The 16,197-nt window shown below is 49.4% G+C and overlaps 1 protein-coding gene across 1 annotated transcript in view; it reads right to left on the reverse strand.

Annotated features, from left to right (window-relative positions):
• Positions 1 to 16,197, reverse strand: part of Plxna4 (plexin A4) — a 448,155-nt gene that overhangs the window by 31,619 nt on the left and 400,339 nt on the right. Inside the window, exons 21-25 of the mRNA XM_021188876.2 lie at positions 15,878 to 16,020; positions 9,378 to 9,646; positions 6,795 to 6,861; positions 5,888 to 6,034; positions 2,693 to 2,852 (exon numbers count right to left, since the gene is read on the reverse strand). Coding sequence (XP_021044535.1) covers positions 2,693 to 2,852; positions 5,888 to 6,034; positions 6,795 to 6,861; positions 9,378 to 9,646; positions 15,878 to 16,020 — 786 coding nt within the window. The remainder of the gene's footprint in view (positions 1 to 2,692; positions 2,853 to 5,887; positions 6,035 to 6,794; positions 6,862 to 9,377; positions 9,647 to 15,877; positions 16,021 to 16,197) is intronic.

Here is a 16,197-nt window from a genome sequence, read left to right on the forward strand (position 1 = left end):
AGGGAGAGAGGGAGGGAGGGAGAGAGGGAGGGAGGGAAACCTTGGGATAAGAGCTATAGTGGAGCTGAGCATGGGGGCCCTTGGGAAGACACAGCAGGACCCCCACCTCTCCTGGGACACATCTTGGGTTCACACTGGTGAGACTGTGAGTCCTGAGTTTACACTGGTTCCGATGGATCCCCACTGTAACCTCCTTGCAACAGAGTGGTGTTGTTCCTTTGGGGCAACCTCAAGAATACCGAAGTGGGAGAGGAAGTCGGCTCTGGACACCTAGACATGATTTCCACAGGGTGTACTGCAGTATGAGAGACCCACTCTCTTGGAGGGAAGTGGGCTTTCTAGGGCCTCTGTAGCCTGCTGGTTGAGAGTACAACCACCTTCTGGTGGGCCCTGGGATTAAGCATCTCTCAGACTCCCTTCTCTCCTAAAGAATGGAAGAAAATGACTTCTTTAGACATTGCAGCCTCCATTCTAGATGGGTCCCGTCTGTGGTTGTGAGACATGCTACAAGAAACACACTCTATTTCTTCACTGAAAACCTATTTGGGGTTTGCATCCTCTGATCTCTGAGGGAAGCCATTCTCTAAAACTAGCAAGTGTTTTCTTTCCTCTCCCACATACAGGGCGGGAGGTCTCTAGGAGGGGAGGATCGGTCATAAGCAGCAGCCATTGACTCAACCCAATCTTTCCAGGATAGCCAGCGGGTACAGGAGGGGACACAGTTCCTCTGCTTGTGGGTGCAGGAGGGGACACAGTTCCTCTGCTTGTGGGTGCAGGAGGGGACACAGTTCCTCTGCTTGTGGGTGCAGGAGGGGACACAGTTCCTCTGCTTGCAGTCTGATGTAAAACAGTGGTCCCATCCTTCTTAATCCCATCACACATCCTGAAGCTCACACAGCCACCCACTGGCGCCTAATGTATCAGAGAAGCTACTCCCTAGTAGCAACTAAGCTGCTCTCCAAGTGGAGTAGGCTACTGCTTGCCTCTTCAGGAAGCCACCACATTCCCAAGCACAGGACACACTCAGGACTCCCTTTATCTTCCAGCACCCCTCCTCTCCATCATCTTTTCCCAGGCCTCCACTCTCTTCACAGATATCGATGCTGAGGAGCTGAGGGGTGGCCCCATCCTGGGCCCATAGATAAAGTAAGAAAAGAAATGTGGGCGCTTCCTGGTTCTCCCACTCAAGCATTAGAGAGGCCTCTGGAATGGTCTGAGAGAGATTAGCACTAGAGATTTCCATACTGGAGCCATTTCCTTCCCCTCTGGCTCTACAGCAGGGGCCTTGCTCCATTAGTCTATGGGACCCCTCAAGGCAGCAGACATAGGTTAAATACACATAGTCATATACCTGAGTTCTAGGGACTAGTGTTCTGGGATACATGCATAGAATATACACCCATGTCCCTTGCTGCAAAGCCTCCTTTGTGCCCTAAGAACAAGACACTTAGAGGCACTACTGCAAGAAGAGGTGCACAGGGTCCTGTACACATCTACTATTAAACCTAGTGGGAGGAGACAGGGTTTAGAGAGGATATTAGACATTTAAGGAGCTAATGGAACTTCCTGAGGCTTGGGATCTTTAGGCACCAGAACGTGGCTGCAAGTGGAAATTGGGGGAGTGGGGGTGAAAATCACCCTGGATTTGTGCAAAATCATAGAAGCCCATCTGTCCTATTCATCTTAGCAGAAGCCAGCTTAGAGGGCAGATAGATGCATAGTGCTTCTGGGGGGTCTTTTACCCTGCCCCCGTGCTGCTAGGAGTCAACAACCCTCCTCATACCCAGAATTCACAAACATCCACAGCGGCATGTTCCCTCTCCCAGGGTCCAGATACACCACGTGAAAAGCTTTCACTACATCACCCCTGCTGAACGCTTACTGAGCAGTAGTTGCTGTTATCATCTCTACCTCGTAAGCAAAGAAAGGAAGGTACAGATAGTTTAAGTAATTTGGACAAGGTCACACAGCAAGGATGTAGGGACACTAGGCCTCAGAGCCAGATGCCACAAACAAAAGGGAGAAGGGCTGGAGTTGCCCCTTTCCATCCCGATCTCTTCAGGGCCTCCTCCAGAGGACATTCTACCGATCATTCAGGCAAAGTACAACCCCTGGGTGGCATGTCCTTGTTTATGCAGGCTAGGGTCCCTCTGCGCAGCACCCTCAAACAGTCTCATCCTGCTCCACAGCAGGCCATCCGTCAGATCTCATTTTTCCCTGTTCTCTTTCTCCATCCTTCATGGCTGACCCAGATCCCTTGAGCAGTGAGTGTTCAGCAAAAATTATAGGCACAGCACAGAAGGGAGGGAGAGCCTGGAGGGACCAAAGGCGGGGTCGAGACCTTGGCCACAGATATTTGGAAGAGTAGCTTTGCCCTTATATCCCTGCATTCAGATATGACACCAGCAATCCCAGCCCTCAACCACTCAGAGCACCGCAGAGCAGAAGCATTCCCTGCCAGGAGGGCTCACCAACAGGGGGCCTAGTGACCTTTGGCCCCTCTTTCATTTGAGGCTCATGGAACCTGCTCCCACCAATTCTAAGGAGACTGTAAAGGCGAACCCAGCCTGCCTGCCTCCATCTACAGCTCCTGCTATGCTCCCTGAAGTCTAGATCTACACACTGTAGACCATCGAAGGCAGCAGCTGACCACACCAGCCTTGGGGACAGTCCTGGAAGGCGGCTCTCTTACCCAGGTCCATGTCTGCAGCTTTGGGCCGGTGGGAGCATGGGACATTCTTGAAGATGGCATCTAGGATCTTCTCCTTGACCTGAGTGATGGTGTCACAGTTGAGGATCTTCACTGGGATTTCTGGGCTGTTTACATTATCTGGACTGACACAGCTCAGGACCTGAGGGTAGCAGGGAAAAGTCGCATGAATGAGGACAATAGGAAGGGCTCCCAGATCCCTAAAGTGTCCTGAGATTCTTCATGAATGACTTCTCTCCATGATGGGATATAGAAAGGGCTAGGGCAGTTCCATCCTGTCCAAAGAGACAGGATGATACCATGTCTTCAACATCACTGCAGGATTATAAACTGCATACTTAATTACAACTGCACACTATTAGGACAGATGCTCAGATTTCTCAAAGGGAACAGTATTCTATAAAGAATGACGCCATGCTATGAGGGGAGGAAGAAGGATCTACACCTGTGTACACCTGTGTGCAGGGGGACACCCAGCAACACACTGAGACCCTTACCAACACCAACACCATCTCTGTGTGTCACCCTTTATTGTTCCTCTAATACACAATCATCTCTCTCTCTCTCTCTCTCTCTCTCTCTCTCTCTAACACACACACACACCCTCACACGCACCCTCACACACATGCTCAGTACTAATGAGAAACTGAGCTCCTGTTTTAAAAGATTTAATAGCTTTGGTTTGGGAAGCATTTCAGGATGATTGGAGACTGCTGGATCTACTAGAACTTAATGTATTCTTTAAGTATGAAAAAGTGCCTTAAAAAAAAAAAAAAAAAAAAAAAAAAACTCTCCGAGTGGCCTCCCTGGCTGTGAACTTGAAGCCCTGGTCAGGGAATGAGTGAGGCCACTGCTGGTGCAGAGTCTCTACTCATTCAGAAAGAGGCAAGCAAATGAAAACTGCTTGGCCAGCTGCTTGCTTCCTTAAAGAAGTTCAAAGCTGTCCGCTAGTCACTTATGGTGTGTTCTTTCTATATTGCTGATGCTCTGAGGGTCCTCTGAGTGGACCCCAGTAGAACAGGAAGGGAACTATGGGGTACAGGAATGACCAGCAGCGTGTAAGAGCCAGATAGAGAGGCCTGGGTATGGGGGGAGTTGAGGACAGCAGTCCTGCTGTTCTGGGCTCCCAACTACTTCTCTGTCCATAGTGCCTGAGTGGGCTCTGTCCCCTTCCTTCTTGGAACTTAACCCCCCAGGCCCCTCCCAGTAACCATTTCCCAATAGCCCCATCTGGCTTGTAGAACCAGACACCAGCCCTCCTCCTGCTCCATGTGGTGGTAATCAGAACCCTGGCCCTGGACTCCTGCCTCTCATTAGCAGCTAGGCTGCTATGAGCACAAATGGGGAACATGCTTATTCCATTAAGAGGAATGAAAAAAAAAAACAAGCCTAAATCTATTTTAAAAAAAAAATCACACTCTCACCTTCAAAATGTCCTGAACTGAAAATATGGGGGGCTGGGCCTCTGAGCTAAATGCCCTGAGGGCCAGTCAATCCCTCTCCCCTTCTAAGAACCTTCCACATCTCCCCCTCCTGCTCTGGCCACTGTGTTGTCAGCCTCCTCTGGGCAGCTCAGCCTCCTCTGGGCAGCAGAGGCCTTGTCTGAATTCTTTTTCCGGAAGGATCATGGAACAGAGGCTGATACTTAAGGGTGAACTGTCTTTGCACGTTTCCAGGCCGGGACTGATCTTTGAGAGAAAAAAAATCATTCGCTCACAAAGGATAGGGTCCCAGGCTCAGAAACGCATCTTCTACTCCTGGCTCTTCAGAATCGCTCACCTGGTGCTTTCTCTGAAGGTTCCTAGAGAGGTTTTAGCCGTCTGGTGGTCTTGTGGGGGAATATTTAACATTCTACTAGGATCCTGGGAAGGAGTGTAACACTCTAGGAGGCTCCTGGGTGTGTGTGTGTGTGTGTGTGTGTGTGTGTGTGTGTGTGACATCTAGACAGCTAGTGGGCTCCTGGGGGACACACATCTGATACTCTGGCAGACAATCAGGTATGTATCTTATACTCTCTAGTAAGTTCCCAGGTGTCTAGCACTCAAGCAGGTAACCTAGCAGACATCTAGTCTCCAGGCAAGCTCCCTGGCTGGTAGCCGGGTGAGTGTCTAACACTCCAGCAGGCTCCCTGGTAGTGTGGGTCCTGGAACACTCCTGTGGTTGTGCTAACTCAAGTTCCAGCAGGGACAAGGTCACTGCCAGCAAACTCAGAGCTCCTGGGGTTCCTCCAGTCACTGCACACTCCCACAGCTCCCACTTCTGCATTGACTTGCTCAGTGGGAGTCTCTGCTGCTCTATCTGTCCTGGTGCAGGACCGTCTTCCTGCATCCTCGCTGGATGGGGTCCTTCACATGGAGGAACACCCTTCCCTACCATCCTGCCATCCCTAAGCAAAATCATCTCCCATCTCTCTCCCATCCCAGATGTTTCCAACTGAATGAGTGGGTCAGCCAAGGCCCACAGAATTCTTTACACACTCTGTAAGTCCGTCACCTGACACTAGCTGGACGTGAGCTTTTGGCTTGAGGAACAAAGGCTGCTGCAATTTGGGGACAGAGTATGACGGTGCTTATAACTCATTGTGTTGCAAGGGGACAGTGGAGGGTGGAACCCGAAATATTTAAATGTATTTCTATCACACTAAGAAATCCATTCAAGCCTCTTATTTCTGGCAGGGTGTCTTCCTTCTTTGCCATTTTTATTGTAGTCTGTGACTTTCTCCTATGATCTGGAAACTGAGAGAGACCAGAAGTCTAAGATGCTTTACCTTGGGTTCTCCAGTAGTCAATCTGTTGGGATTCTGGGACCCTTAGAAAGATGGGAATGGGAAAACCAGAATGGACTTCCAGCTAGCGGAAACAGCTTTGTTCTGAGGGGATCATCTCCTTACCTGGCCGTAGGAGCTGAACATGTTTGTGTGAGCATCTGTCCCTAACAGCATGGCCTCCACCCTCATCCCTACTGGGCCCTGACTGTTCAATTCAGCACCTGTCTTGAATCACACCCATGTACCAGCTAAAGAGTCACTGAGCTACAGCTGAGCCACTGGGATGCCCTGGTGCCTGGGCCACAGGAAACAGAGGTAAGTGCACACAAGAGAGCACCTGCCTGGGCCCTACAGAAGTGTGGTTTGAGAACTGACCTAGCAGGGATAAGTGGAGCACTGACACTACTCACCAGGGTTTTATATTCAATCTGCTGTCGGATGAGCTTGTCCTCGCTCAGAGAGTAGCGGGCCTCTCCGGTGATGGCATCAATGGGGCCCTTCTCCATCTGCTGTTTGATGGCACAGAACAGGGAGAAGAGGGGCTCCCCAGCACACTCCTGCATGAGAGAGGAATCCCACGGTTAGAGCTCAGGGAGCAAAGGGATGCAGGGCACACCCCACTGTTCTGGCTTTCCTGGTCCTGCCTGCTTCTGGTCTGCTTTTTCCCATTACCCCTTCTGTACTCTTCAGACTTGTATGGGCCCTGTCTCTGTAGACCCAGGTGGTCCTGCTCCTCCTTGCCACCTGTTCAGAGCCTGTCCTTCATTTCTCCCCTCATCCCCTCCTTTCTGCTCTTTCTCTCACCCCACCACATCGGCAGAGGCTGGTCCACTGAAGCTCGTGACTGAAAGCCCAGCGGCTCTGCTCTTCCACCTCCTAGGCACATCCTTGGCTTATCTGCAGCATCATGCCTTATGTGCCTGCTCTAGGACCCTTAATCAGCTTCCATAAGTCTGGTACTAGGAGGAAGAAGAGGATGTTGGGAGGGGAGAGGACCCCAGGAACTTACAGGTGACTTGCGCTCAGCTAAAAATGGGAAATTAGCTTTTGGACCACATGGAACCGTCTCAGTGGTACATCTGCTCCTCACGTGGGAAGAACTAACCACAGAGGGTGTTGTTTCTGTAGTTAGGACCAGACGGGGAGCTCTCTTCAATTCAGTTCCCTGACAATAAAGAACTGCATCTCTTGTGGATTGGATGCATCAGGCTCCAAAAGAACAGACACAGTAGTTGTAAAGTGGGGCAGGCTCAGGAGCTAAAGGCTTACACGTAGGAGAGGAAGAAGGGCAGGAAATTGGTCCTCATCCCATCCTACCTTGAGGAACTTGTAGAGGAGGAAAGTGAACCAATTAGTCAACATCTTCTCGGCCACCGATTCCGTCCTGGCATCAGTCATAGAGGGGATGGGAGAAAAAAGACAGGTGATTGGTCAGAGGCCATGGGCTGGGTAGAGTGGGTGAGAACCTGCCAGCATCTTACTGATTTCAGTGTCTGGTAACCTAACACACAGCAGTCTTGTGGCTTGCCAGTCTCCGGGGCTGAGAACAGAGCTCTGTCTGGGAATCTGGATCTTGGCATCTGGGCATGCATATGGCCTATGTGGGGTCTTCCTTGTGCCATCCTATACCACCTTGCAGTGATGGCAAAAGTCCTCACCTACACTATCTAGTTACTACTTGTCACACGTGGCTACTGAACACTTGAAATGTGGCCAGTGGGTCTGAGGATCTGAAGTTTGTACACTTTATTTAGTGAATTTAGATTTGAGTCACTGTATGTGGTAGAAGCTTTCCAATTGGATAGAACAGTCTTAGAAAAATTCATGAATGCATTGATGGGCACATCCCTATTGATAAGAAAGAAAGAAGAAATAGAACAGGAAGCAAGGGGGTACCAATTAGGTGGGACATAGGAAGGAAAGAGGAATCTGCAGCAGGACATAGGAAGTCAATCACAATCACCAGGTATTCCATATAAAGCCTGCTCCCTTATTTAGACCCACAGCATTGGCAGCCACACAGAGGAGGGCCATAGCATTGTCCTATCTCAAAGGCCACTGCAACAGCAGGCAATACTTATTTGAGTCTAACATGTCACCTTCTTATTGGTTTTTTTTTTGGGGGGGGGGGGAAAGTAGATGCCGTGGTGGCATTATTGATTTGGGATGCACACTGGCCATATTTCAAGTGCCCAGTAGCTACATGTGCCCAGGAACAACTGGACAGCCTAGGTTGAAACTTGGGTTGAGAACATGGCCAGCTCCAGAGATAAATTAGCCCATCCCGATAGGTTTGGAGAAATTTAAATACACAGTTGTTAGAAAACGCTGGTAACTGAAATCTCCAGGTGTCTAGACAGCTGCTGGTTGGCAGTGAAGTCAGGGAAGGGAAAGAAGGAAGAATGTTGGAGGTTGGGGGTAAGCCAGTGGCAAGAAGAAAAGAAGGAAATGGGGGGGGGGTACAGTGCAGGAGCATCCGGGAGCCCAAGCAGAAAATAAGGAGAGAAGGCAGAGCCCCAGAGCGAGACCATGAGACCTTGCCAGGTAGTTGTCAGTGGGAACGCTAGTGAGCAGCCGCAACCCTAGAATTACGCCAGTGGGGGGCTACACAGCGAAAGTAAAACAAAAATCATAATTATCTACCTTGCTGTTGGCAGAGCTGTGGGATTCTCCTCTGCACTGCAGCCTTTTGCAGCTGTGCGCACAAGCGCCCTCCCTCCCCACCAGAGAAAGCCCAGAGCAAACTGTTGAGAAAACTAAGTCTATCTAGCTGCCAGTCATGGTGAGCAACCCTGAGAGGCCCAGAGTCTGACATGGAGACCACCGTAGGGCAGAGGTCAGGTGAGATGGAGTGGTCTGAGCAGAAAGCTGAGGACGGGTGGTTTTCATGGTGTTTTCTAACTGCAGATGTGCCACAGGGCTGGCCATTGGATTAACAACTAAGAAGCGATATGCTCATCGTTCAAGGGGAGCAAGTGGAGAATGGAGTGCCTGCGTTTTTCTAACCAAGCCAAAGTCCCAGAGTAGACAGGGCTGACACTTGTCTAACCTTGTGAGTTTTCAGAACATGCAGTGGGAACATGTGTTATGGCTCAAAGGAGATATTTTCTACAGGTACCCAGGTTTGAACGCTGGGTCCCCAGATGGTGGTGACACTGTTTTGGACAGTCGTGGAACCTTTAAGTGATGGGTCCTGGCGGGAGTTAGTAAGTCACTGGACACAAAGCTGCCAATCCCATGCTCACCATGATGGCCTGTACTTCCTCAAACCACGAGCCCAAATAAACCACTCCTACTCTGATTTGCTTGTGTCAGGAGACTGGTCACAGACATAAGGACACCTGACTGTCCACCAGTAAATCCTGTGCATATGGCAGGGGTCAGGACCTGTTTGCTGGGCTGCACTGAGTCAGTTGTCCTAAGACTTCCACTCCCTGCTTCTCAACTGGGAATCCAGGACCAACTTACTTAATTCCCTGTTAAAATGGAGGTTCCCACCAGGTCTGGGAGAAGCCAAAGTAGCTTTCTGTCTATATGTCTGTATGCTGCTCTTGTTAGGGCTCATGGGCAGCTTGAGGTCTTGTTCTACCTCTAGTCCTGGCCTAGGTGAGGCCAGGCGATGGCCTAATTGATCACTGACACAGAATGACAGGAGAAAACAGTACAATTCAGAAGGTCAGGGACATAATGGAAAGCAGGTACAGGATGAACTGGGCTGTGGACACCCAGGTGACATGTAGGACTGGCCTCTCACAGGTCAGTGTGTCATCCTTGGAAAACATAGTTGATCCCCTCTACAGCCTGCCTGGTGAATCTGAGGGCTTCCATGAGTCGTGCATTAGGATTGGGCTGGGGCAGGGGAACCTCTGACCCCAGCTGGCCACCATAGGCCTTTCTCACCTCCTGAGCAGCAGCTTGGGGTGGTTCTTGCTTTCCAGGTTCTTATCAATGAGGTCAGCCAGCAGCTGCTTCAGCACGTCAGTGGCGTACTCTAGCTTGCTCTGAAGTACTGTCATGATGAGGGAGGCCACGTTACCTCGGTCGCGCATGGAAAAACTGCGCTGAGACTCCAGAGTGCGGATGAAAGAGAGTAGGAACACCTTGTTGTTGATGAGCTGGGCGAAGAGCTTCAGCCCTTTCTCCACACGCTCCTGCCGGTAGCCTGGGACCTGCGGGGGAGATTCGGGATCTTAACGTGAGCTTCTGGCTGCCCCGCTGACTGCCTACAGAACAGGCTGCAACCCCCTCTATCCTGGGCACCGTTGATCTGGCTAACACTATCAAGTCCTCGTCAGTTGTCAGGCATGGGGCCTAGTATCTGTTTACCCTCCATCACGGCTTGCAAAGTAGGTAAGTACCTGCAGTTTTGAGACACGGTCGCAAAGACCAGGAATATTATCCAAAGTTCACAAGAAGTAGGAATAGAATTTGAACCCACCAGTGTTAGACTCTAGAGGCTGAGTACTTTCCTGAGGGTGACGCAGAACTAACACAGGGCCCCCGTCTCAGAGCACCTTCTAATTCTCTGGAGCTTTGAGAGGCCAGAACTGCTGTGGTTTGTGTCCTGCCTGAGGAATTACCAGGCCGGGGCTCCAGGCTAACCTAACATACACCTCCCTCCTCCGACTCCAAAGGTTCTAAGGTCAAACCATCAAGAGGACTGGATTTCCCCTGGACTCTGTCACCTCCACACTTTGTAAGCGTACGCAAGTTCATTTATCTCCTAGGGGCCCCAGCTGACCTACTTTAGGAAAGGGAGAGGTGGTCTCTAAGGAGCACCATGCTGTTCTTTGTCCAGGGGAGGAGGGACTAAACCTTCCTCTCTTCAGGTTAGGTTTTTGGGGGAAAGAGTACAATCAGCTTGAAAGCTATATGGCAGCCACTTAGCTGAGCATGGAGGATGGAGATGTCCAGAAAGGGCTCTGTTCAGAGGAACCTCAGGCTGGTACCTCCCAGGTGCTTAGCAGCAATGGAACGAATGGATGCTCCTTAGTCCTGAGGATGAATGACCTACTACTAGCAAAGTGGCAAATGCTGGGGACACACTGAATGCAGAAGACAGACACTAGAGCGGGCTCACTCTTCATACAGCACCATTTAAACACTGACTGGGACAGGGACGATAACTCAATGGCAGTCAGAAAGTGGTTCTCTTGGGCAATTGGGAGGGGGACACAGGACACCAAGAGAGTTGGTACTGCTCTGCCTTTTGATCTGAACAGTGTCTTGATGGGTGGGACAAGTGGGCTGTCTTGGGGACCTGCCAGTCATTGTGTGATGTGTGAGCACTGCTCTGCCTGTTTGCTTCTAAGGAAACTGCTCTTGGGAATGATGCCCCAGGCTTGGCCCTCATAGGGAGCCTTTGTGGAATGCTGAGAAGTGCTTCTCCCCTCAAGCTCAGTCCTGGAGGTGTTTGCTGAGGGATGGAGAGACAGCTGACAGAGGTGCCAAGGAAGCAACTTAGAAGCTATGTCCCAACCCTCCAGGTCTTTGAGAAGGACTGCCATGTATGTCGCAGTGAAGAACATGGTTTTAGTTGGTCAAGCCTGGGTTAGATTCAATCTCAGTCACTCACTGGTTGTCAATTTCGTCACCAGAAAAGTCCAGTTGCTGGAAGAGCTAATGTGTATATGGACCTTCCTCTTTGCCAAGTCCTGTTTGGACTGTTTTGGATATATTGGCTCATTTTGTCCACACAAAGCTCTAGGGTGCAGGATCTGTTAGGACCTCTGGGACCACATGAGGACAAGAGTTTCTTCAGGCACCTCCAAGCTAGACCATGGATCTAGTCAGTCAGTACATACCCTAGCCAGGGGCCATCACATGGGCTCAGATGACTCATGAGAGGCCTGTTGAACTGAGCACCATGTATGGCAGAATCACAAAGAGCAGCTATTTTATTCTGCTGTTCCCCGTGTTTCAACTGGCAAAGCCTAAGAAAGGCAGACAGAGATGGCCTGTTGGCCCCAGGTCACAGGCGATAGCAGAAATATACATTCTTCCCATGACTGAGAACCCCCTTGTGTTCTGGATTCAGGCAGTGGCATGGGCAGCAGGCTGCTGACAGCCAGAAGCCAGTCCTAAGTCCTTGGCTCCTCTACAGAGGGCACACTGGGCCTCCATCTCCTCTGAACGGCAGAGGTCTTGTGCAAGCTTTCCTGGTGGCAGGAGATTCTGGAATCTGAGAGAGGAAGTCTGTCTGCACCCAAAGCAAGTCCTCTGTCATTCCTCTGGCTGCACTATTAGTACTAGGAAGAGCAATTCTCAGAGACAGGAGAATGACAGAGCCAAGAGGATACATTGTGTACCAGCCAGACAACCTGGCCCTCACGTGACCCTCATCATAACCCCATTCCCTGAGTTCCTCATTGCCTCAAGAGGGCCCAGCCTTGGCTCACCTTATACCTGGCTCCTTTGGCTCCCCAGTCCCTCAAGAGCTGATGTAGTACTGGCAAGGAATACATGGTAGCCTCCCTCTGCCACAGCTCAGGCGTTAATCTACTGCCTGCTTGTTTCCTCCTGACTTCCTTTCCATACCTGTGACCACCCGCTCACACACAGGGCCATGCTTTACCTCTGCCCCTTCCGTCGCTTCTCAGAACGATTCCTCTGCTACTTGAACTAAAGGTAACCGATAATGCTATCTCCTGGGCGCTGTGTGCAGTGCACGTTATGTGCACGCTTTCTGTGGAGTCTTCTAGTGATCTCACACCTTCAGGTCCTCAGAGAAATGACCACACGTGTCCCCAGGCCACCTTACTGCTAAAGGGCAGTGCTGCGTTTTCAAGCCCCACCCCCACCACCTTCCACCATGTCTACCCCATTCCTGGACTCAGGAGCTGTCTGAAGCCGACTCGGATTCACAGCCTCTCAGATTCCCAGACTGTCTGTCAAAGGGAAGGGTGGCCACTGACAGTTCAGCAATTAGAGAGGTCACTGTGCCAGCTACGTGTCACCCCATGCCATGAAGACCCATTATGAACCTTCTGTGTCAGCTGCTCTTGCACCTTAAAAAATTCATATACCTGTGGCCAACAAGTACCTGGCTAGGGCCCAGGGTGAGACATTTTTGGCTAGTCTCTTACAGGAAAGGTGCTGTTGTCAGCAACCTGGGCTCTGCAATCAAAGAACATGGTAACTGGGTGTGGAAGAGAACTCTAACCCCCTCCAGAGTCTATTGTTTTATTTATGAGAGTATGAGGGTATGTCTCATAATGCTTTATGAACATTAAATATGATAATGTACATGAAGTAATTGGCATATGCCATGTGCACAGAATCAGCAGTGGTTTTATGACCTGCCTCTTCACATCCCTGGACTGCAGGGTTGTTGTTGTTGTGTGTTTTTTCTGTCTGTCTCTGTTCACTAGGAGTTTCTAGATATCTAACACACATCACTGTCTGTCCTGGTGCTGGAAGTAGACACATTCTCTCTTTCCATTCGATAGAGAGTAGAGATGGAGGTGAAGTATCTTGGAGAAGTGTACCTAGAAACACCCTTTCATACTCTGCCGCCCTCTCCCGACCCTGGTCAAAGTCATTCTGAAACCAAATATTCTTTATTATCCAGATGGTTCTCCACTTTAGTTGAATTCTGTGCATATAAAACTGGATAGTAAAATTTAATTGTAACCCAATAGGTTAGAATTTAGGAGCCAGTGATGGGTTAATACCAGGAGTGTGTGACTGACGTTTTCTGTGTTTTTAAAGCACTAGCATGTGGTTAGGGCCAGGAAGGTCTCTTCCTCAAATGCCTCCACTTGTGACCCTCTCGCTTCATAATTTCCACTGTGTGCATGCTTCTGAAAGGTTGGAAAACACGCCTTTTAACAGTGGGGGCGGTCCTTTACCCTCAGAACATCAAGGAGAAACTTGCCACAGCAAGAATAGGTTGGCAAACAACCAAATAATAGTTTACATAAGACCACATAAGGTACATAGACTCAGGCTAATGTAGGGATGGTAAAGTTGATTTCTGAGCCCTATTTTGACATGGGCTTAGAAAACCTCATTGAAAACTTACATCTTCATGGAGACTTGGGATTCTGAACTAGTGAAATAACTAGGTATATAGAGCTATTTTCTAGGAAATATACTAACTGGGAAGTAGAATAACTAAGAAATAGAATAACTAGGAAAATAACTCTATTGACCTATCCTGGCTGAATTCTTAGCTTATTCCCTCTGATGCCTCCAGACAGGACATCACTCCCCTTGCTAGTACTACTGTTTCCTCTCTAGTACAGACAGGCAAGCAGACAGTCAGACAGACAGACAGACAGTCCTTTACTCATATGTTTGCTACAATGATACGCTATGCCAGAGTCTTTGCCTGGTAGGAAGTCAGACCATAAAGTGAAACGCACACATATACACAAGTAACACACTCATGCCTATAGACAGTGTAGCTATCTGCTCACCACACCGACTTCTCTGAACTAGGGACTTACATGTCTCTTTTAGTCTGGTGTCTGGGTGCAAACTAAACTGATGATGGGGAAAGATGAAAAATGGAGAAGAGTAGTAGAGGGAAGAGGGAAGATGAAGAGTCCAAACAAGGCAATTGATAGCGTTGAGATACCTAGCGTTCTGGTGTCTTTGTGCACGCATTTATGATGCGTGTAGAAGTGCTCACATGCACGCACACAGGTGTACACATTGATAGAGACTACAGGTTTATGCCAGAGAGGATGTGGGGACATTGCCTGTAGTCTCTGCAAGTGCTACATGGTGTCTTACCAGACAGAGGGACAAGGAAAGCTTCTCCAAGACAGAAGTACACATATCTCACTCCAAAGTTACACACACACACACACACACACACACACACACACACACACACGTCTGCATCATCCAACAAGCAAGTGTGGAGAAACATGGGTACTGATAAGCATGACTGTGAATGAGGGGTGTATGCTGCCACAGCCTGCAGCATCCAGAGAGACCCCACATGGACACCCCCTCTGACATCATTATCTACAGCCCTGAGCAGAGGGTCTGTTTTCCTTGCATGTAGACTGTACCTACCCCTGACTTGCATCTTATTTTCCATTTGGTGCTGCATCTGTACACTCTGTTTCATCCTGACACACAAGCAGACCTGAAGGACACCCGGAGTTCTGGGGCACAGGCTTGCAGCCAGAGGGAAACATGAAGTCTGACAGCCTTGGCTCTACTTCTGGATCTGTGGCCATCAGCTGTGTGCCTAGCCACTCACTGGGATCCTCTGCCCTCTTACTTTGCTCACCTGTAAAATGGACTCACCCACTCAGAGGGTTCCAGGGAAGACAAATGACTGAGTGCATGAAAGGTACTTAAAGCTAGGTAGGGGTTTTAACGGCTGTCAACGGCTAACAATCGGCCCTCGGGATTCTTCTTTTGTCCTGTTTTCCTCACTTATCATCTTTCACCTCTCTCTGGTATTTATCTTGATAAGCCATTCCAAAGACCTTTCAGAATAGAGTACAATTTGAATATCTGCATAAGTGAGAGAGCGTGCTAGTCAGTAAGTGGGATGATATTTTCAGAAGATGGGGGTCCCTGATGGCAGTGCGACAGTGGGGTTTTATCATTCCCATTTCCACTTCCCTTCCTCAGGCATCACTTGTCCTTCCCAAGGAAGCATCGAGTGGTAACATCCCTTATACATTTACCGAGCACCGATTTGTTAGCACAACCCTTTCTACCGTGGCTTATTAAATCTAAATCCATGAGCTGCCCACGTTTATCTGGCCTCTTTGTTTGGTTGTGTATATATTGGGTTCATTTAAATAAGAAGGGCTCCCATAAGCTCATGTATTTAGATGCCTGATCACCAGTTGGTGGCACTGTTCAGAAAGAATTAAGATATATGGCCTTGTTGGAGGAGGTGTGACAGCATGGGTGGGCTTAGAGGTTTCAAAAACCTGTGCCATTCCCAGGTAGAGCTCTCTGTTTTATAGTTGTTGCTTCAAGATGTCCTCTCAGCTAATGCTCTAGCACCATGCTTGCCTTTCTGCTGCCATGCTCCTCACTGTGATGGCTATGGACTCACCCTCTGAACCTGTAACACCCAATAAACTCTTTCCTCTATAAGTTGCCTTGATCATGGTATCCTATCATTCAATAGAAAACTACTTGTATAGTTTTTCTTGGAAGGGGGTCCTTTCTACTCATCAAATCCTGTAAAGGCTCTTGGAACCCCTGAGGTCCTAAAGTGCTACTGAAATGCATATGCTGAGGTTCTGTGGCTTGACCCTATAACCACATTGGTGTTTAAAGGCTGGGGGACCGCAGGCAAGATGTGCTATCTCCCATGGCCTCCCCTTTTTTCACTTCTGAATCAGGATGCTGGCTATGTCAATCACCAACACACTGCACTCCTGTAATACAAGCATATGGGAGTGGGTGCTGATTCTTACCTCAAGATCCCGTAGCACAGGGTGGTCTTCAATCCCTGGGAACAGCACCCGCATGGTATAGGTTCTGTAGTCCAGAAAGGGAATCCCAGCTCCATCCAGGTCACTGGTAAGCTCATGGATGTCTGTCTGCAGCTCTGCAAAAGCTGGCACAAAGAGAAGCCGGTGAGGAGCCTAGGATGGCAACCCAGTTAGTAAATGCTTGACTTGCAAGCATGAGAAGCTGAGCTTGATCCCTACAGTTCATACATACACACATACACACACACACACACACACACACACACACACACACACACACACACACACACAGAGAGAGAGAG

The sequence above is a fragment of the Mus pahari genome, chromosome 2, assembly GCF_900095145.1.
Source record: "Mus pahari chromosome 2, PAHARI_EIJ_v1.1, whole genome shotgun sequence".
Lineage (NCBI taxonomy): Eukaryota > Metazoa > Chordata > Mammalia > Rodentia > Muridae > Mus > Mus pahari.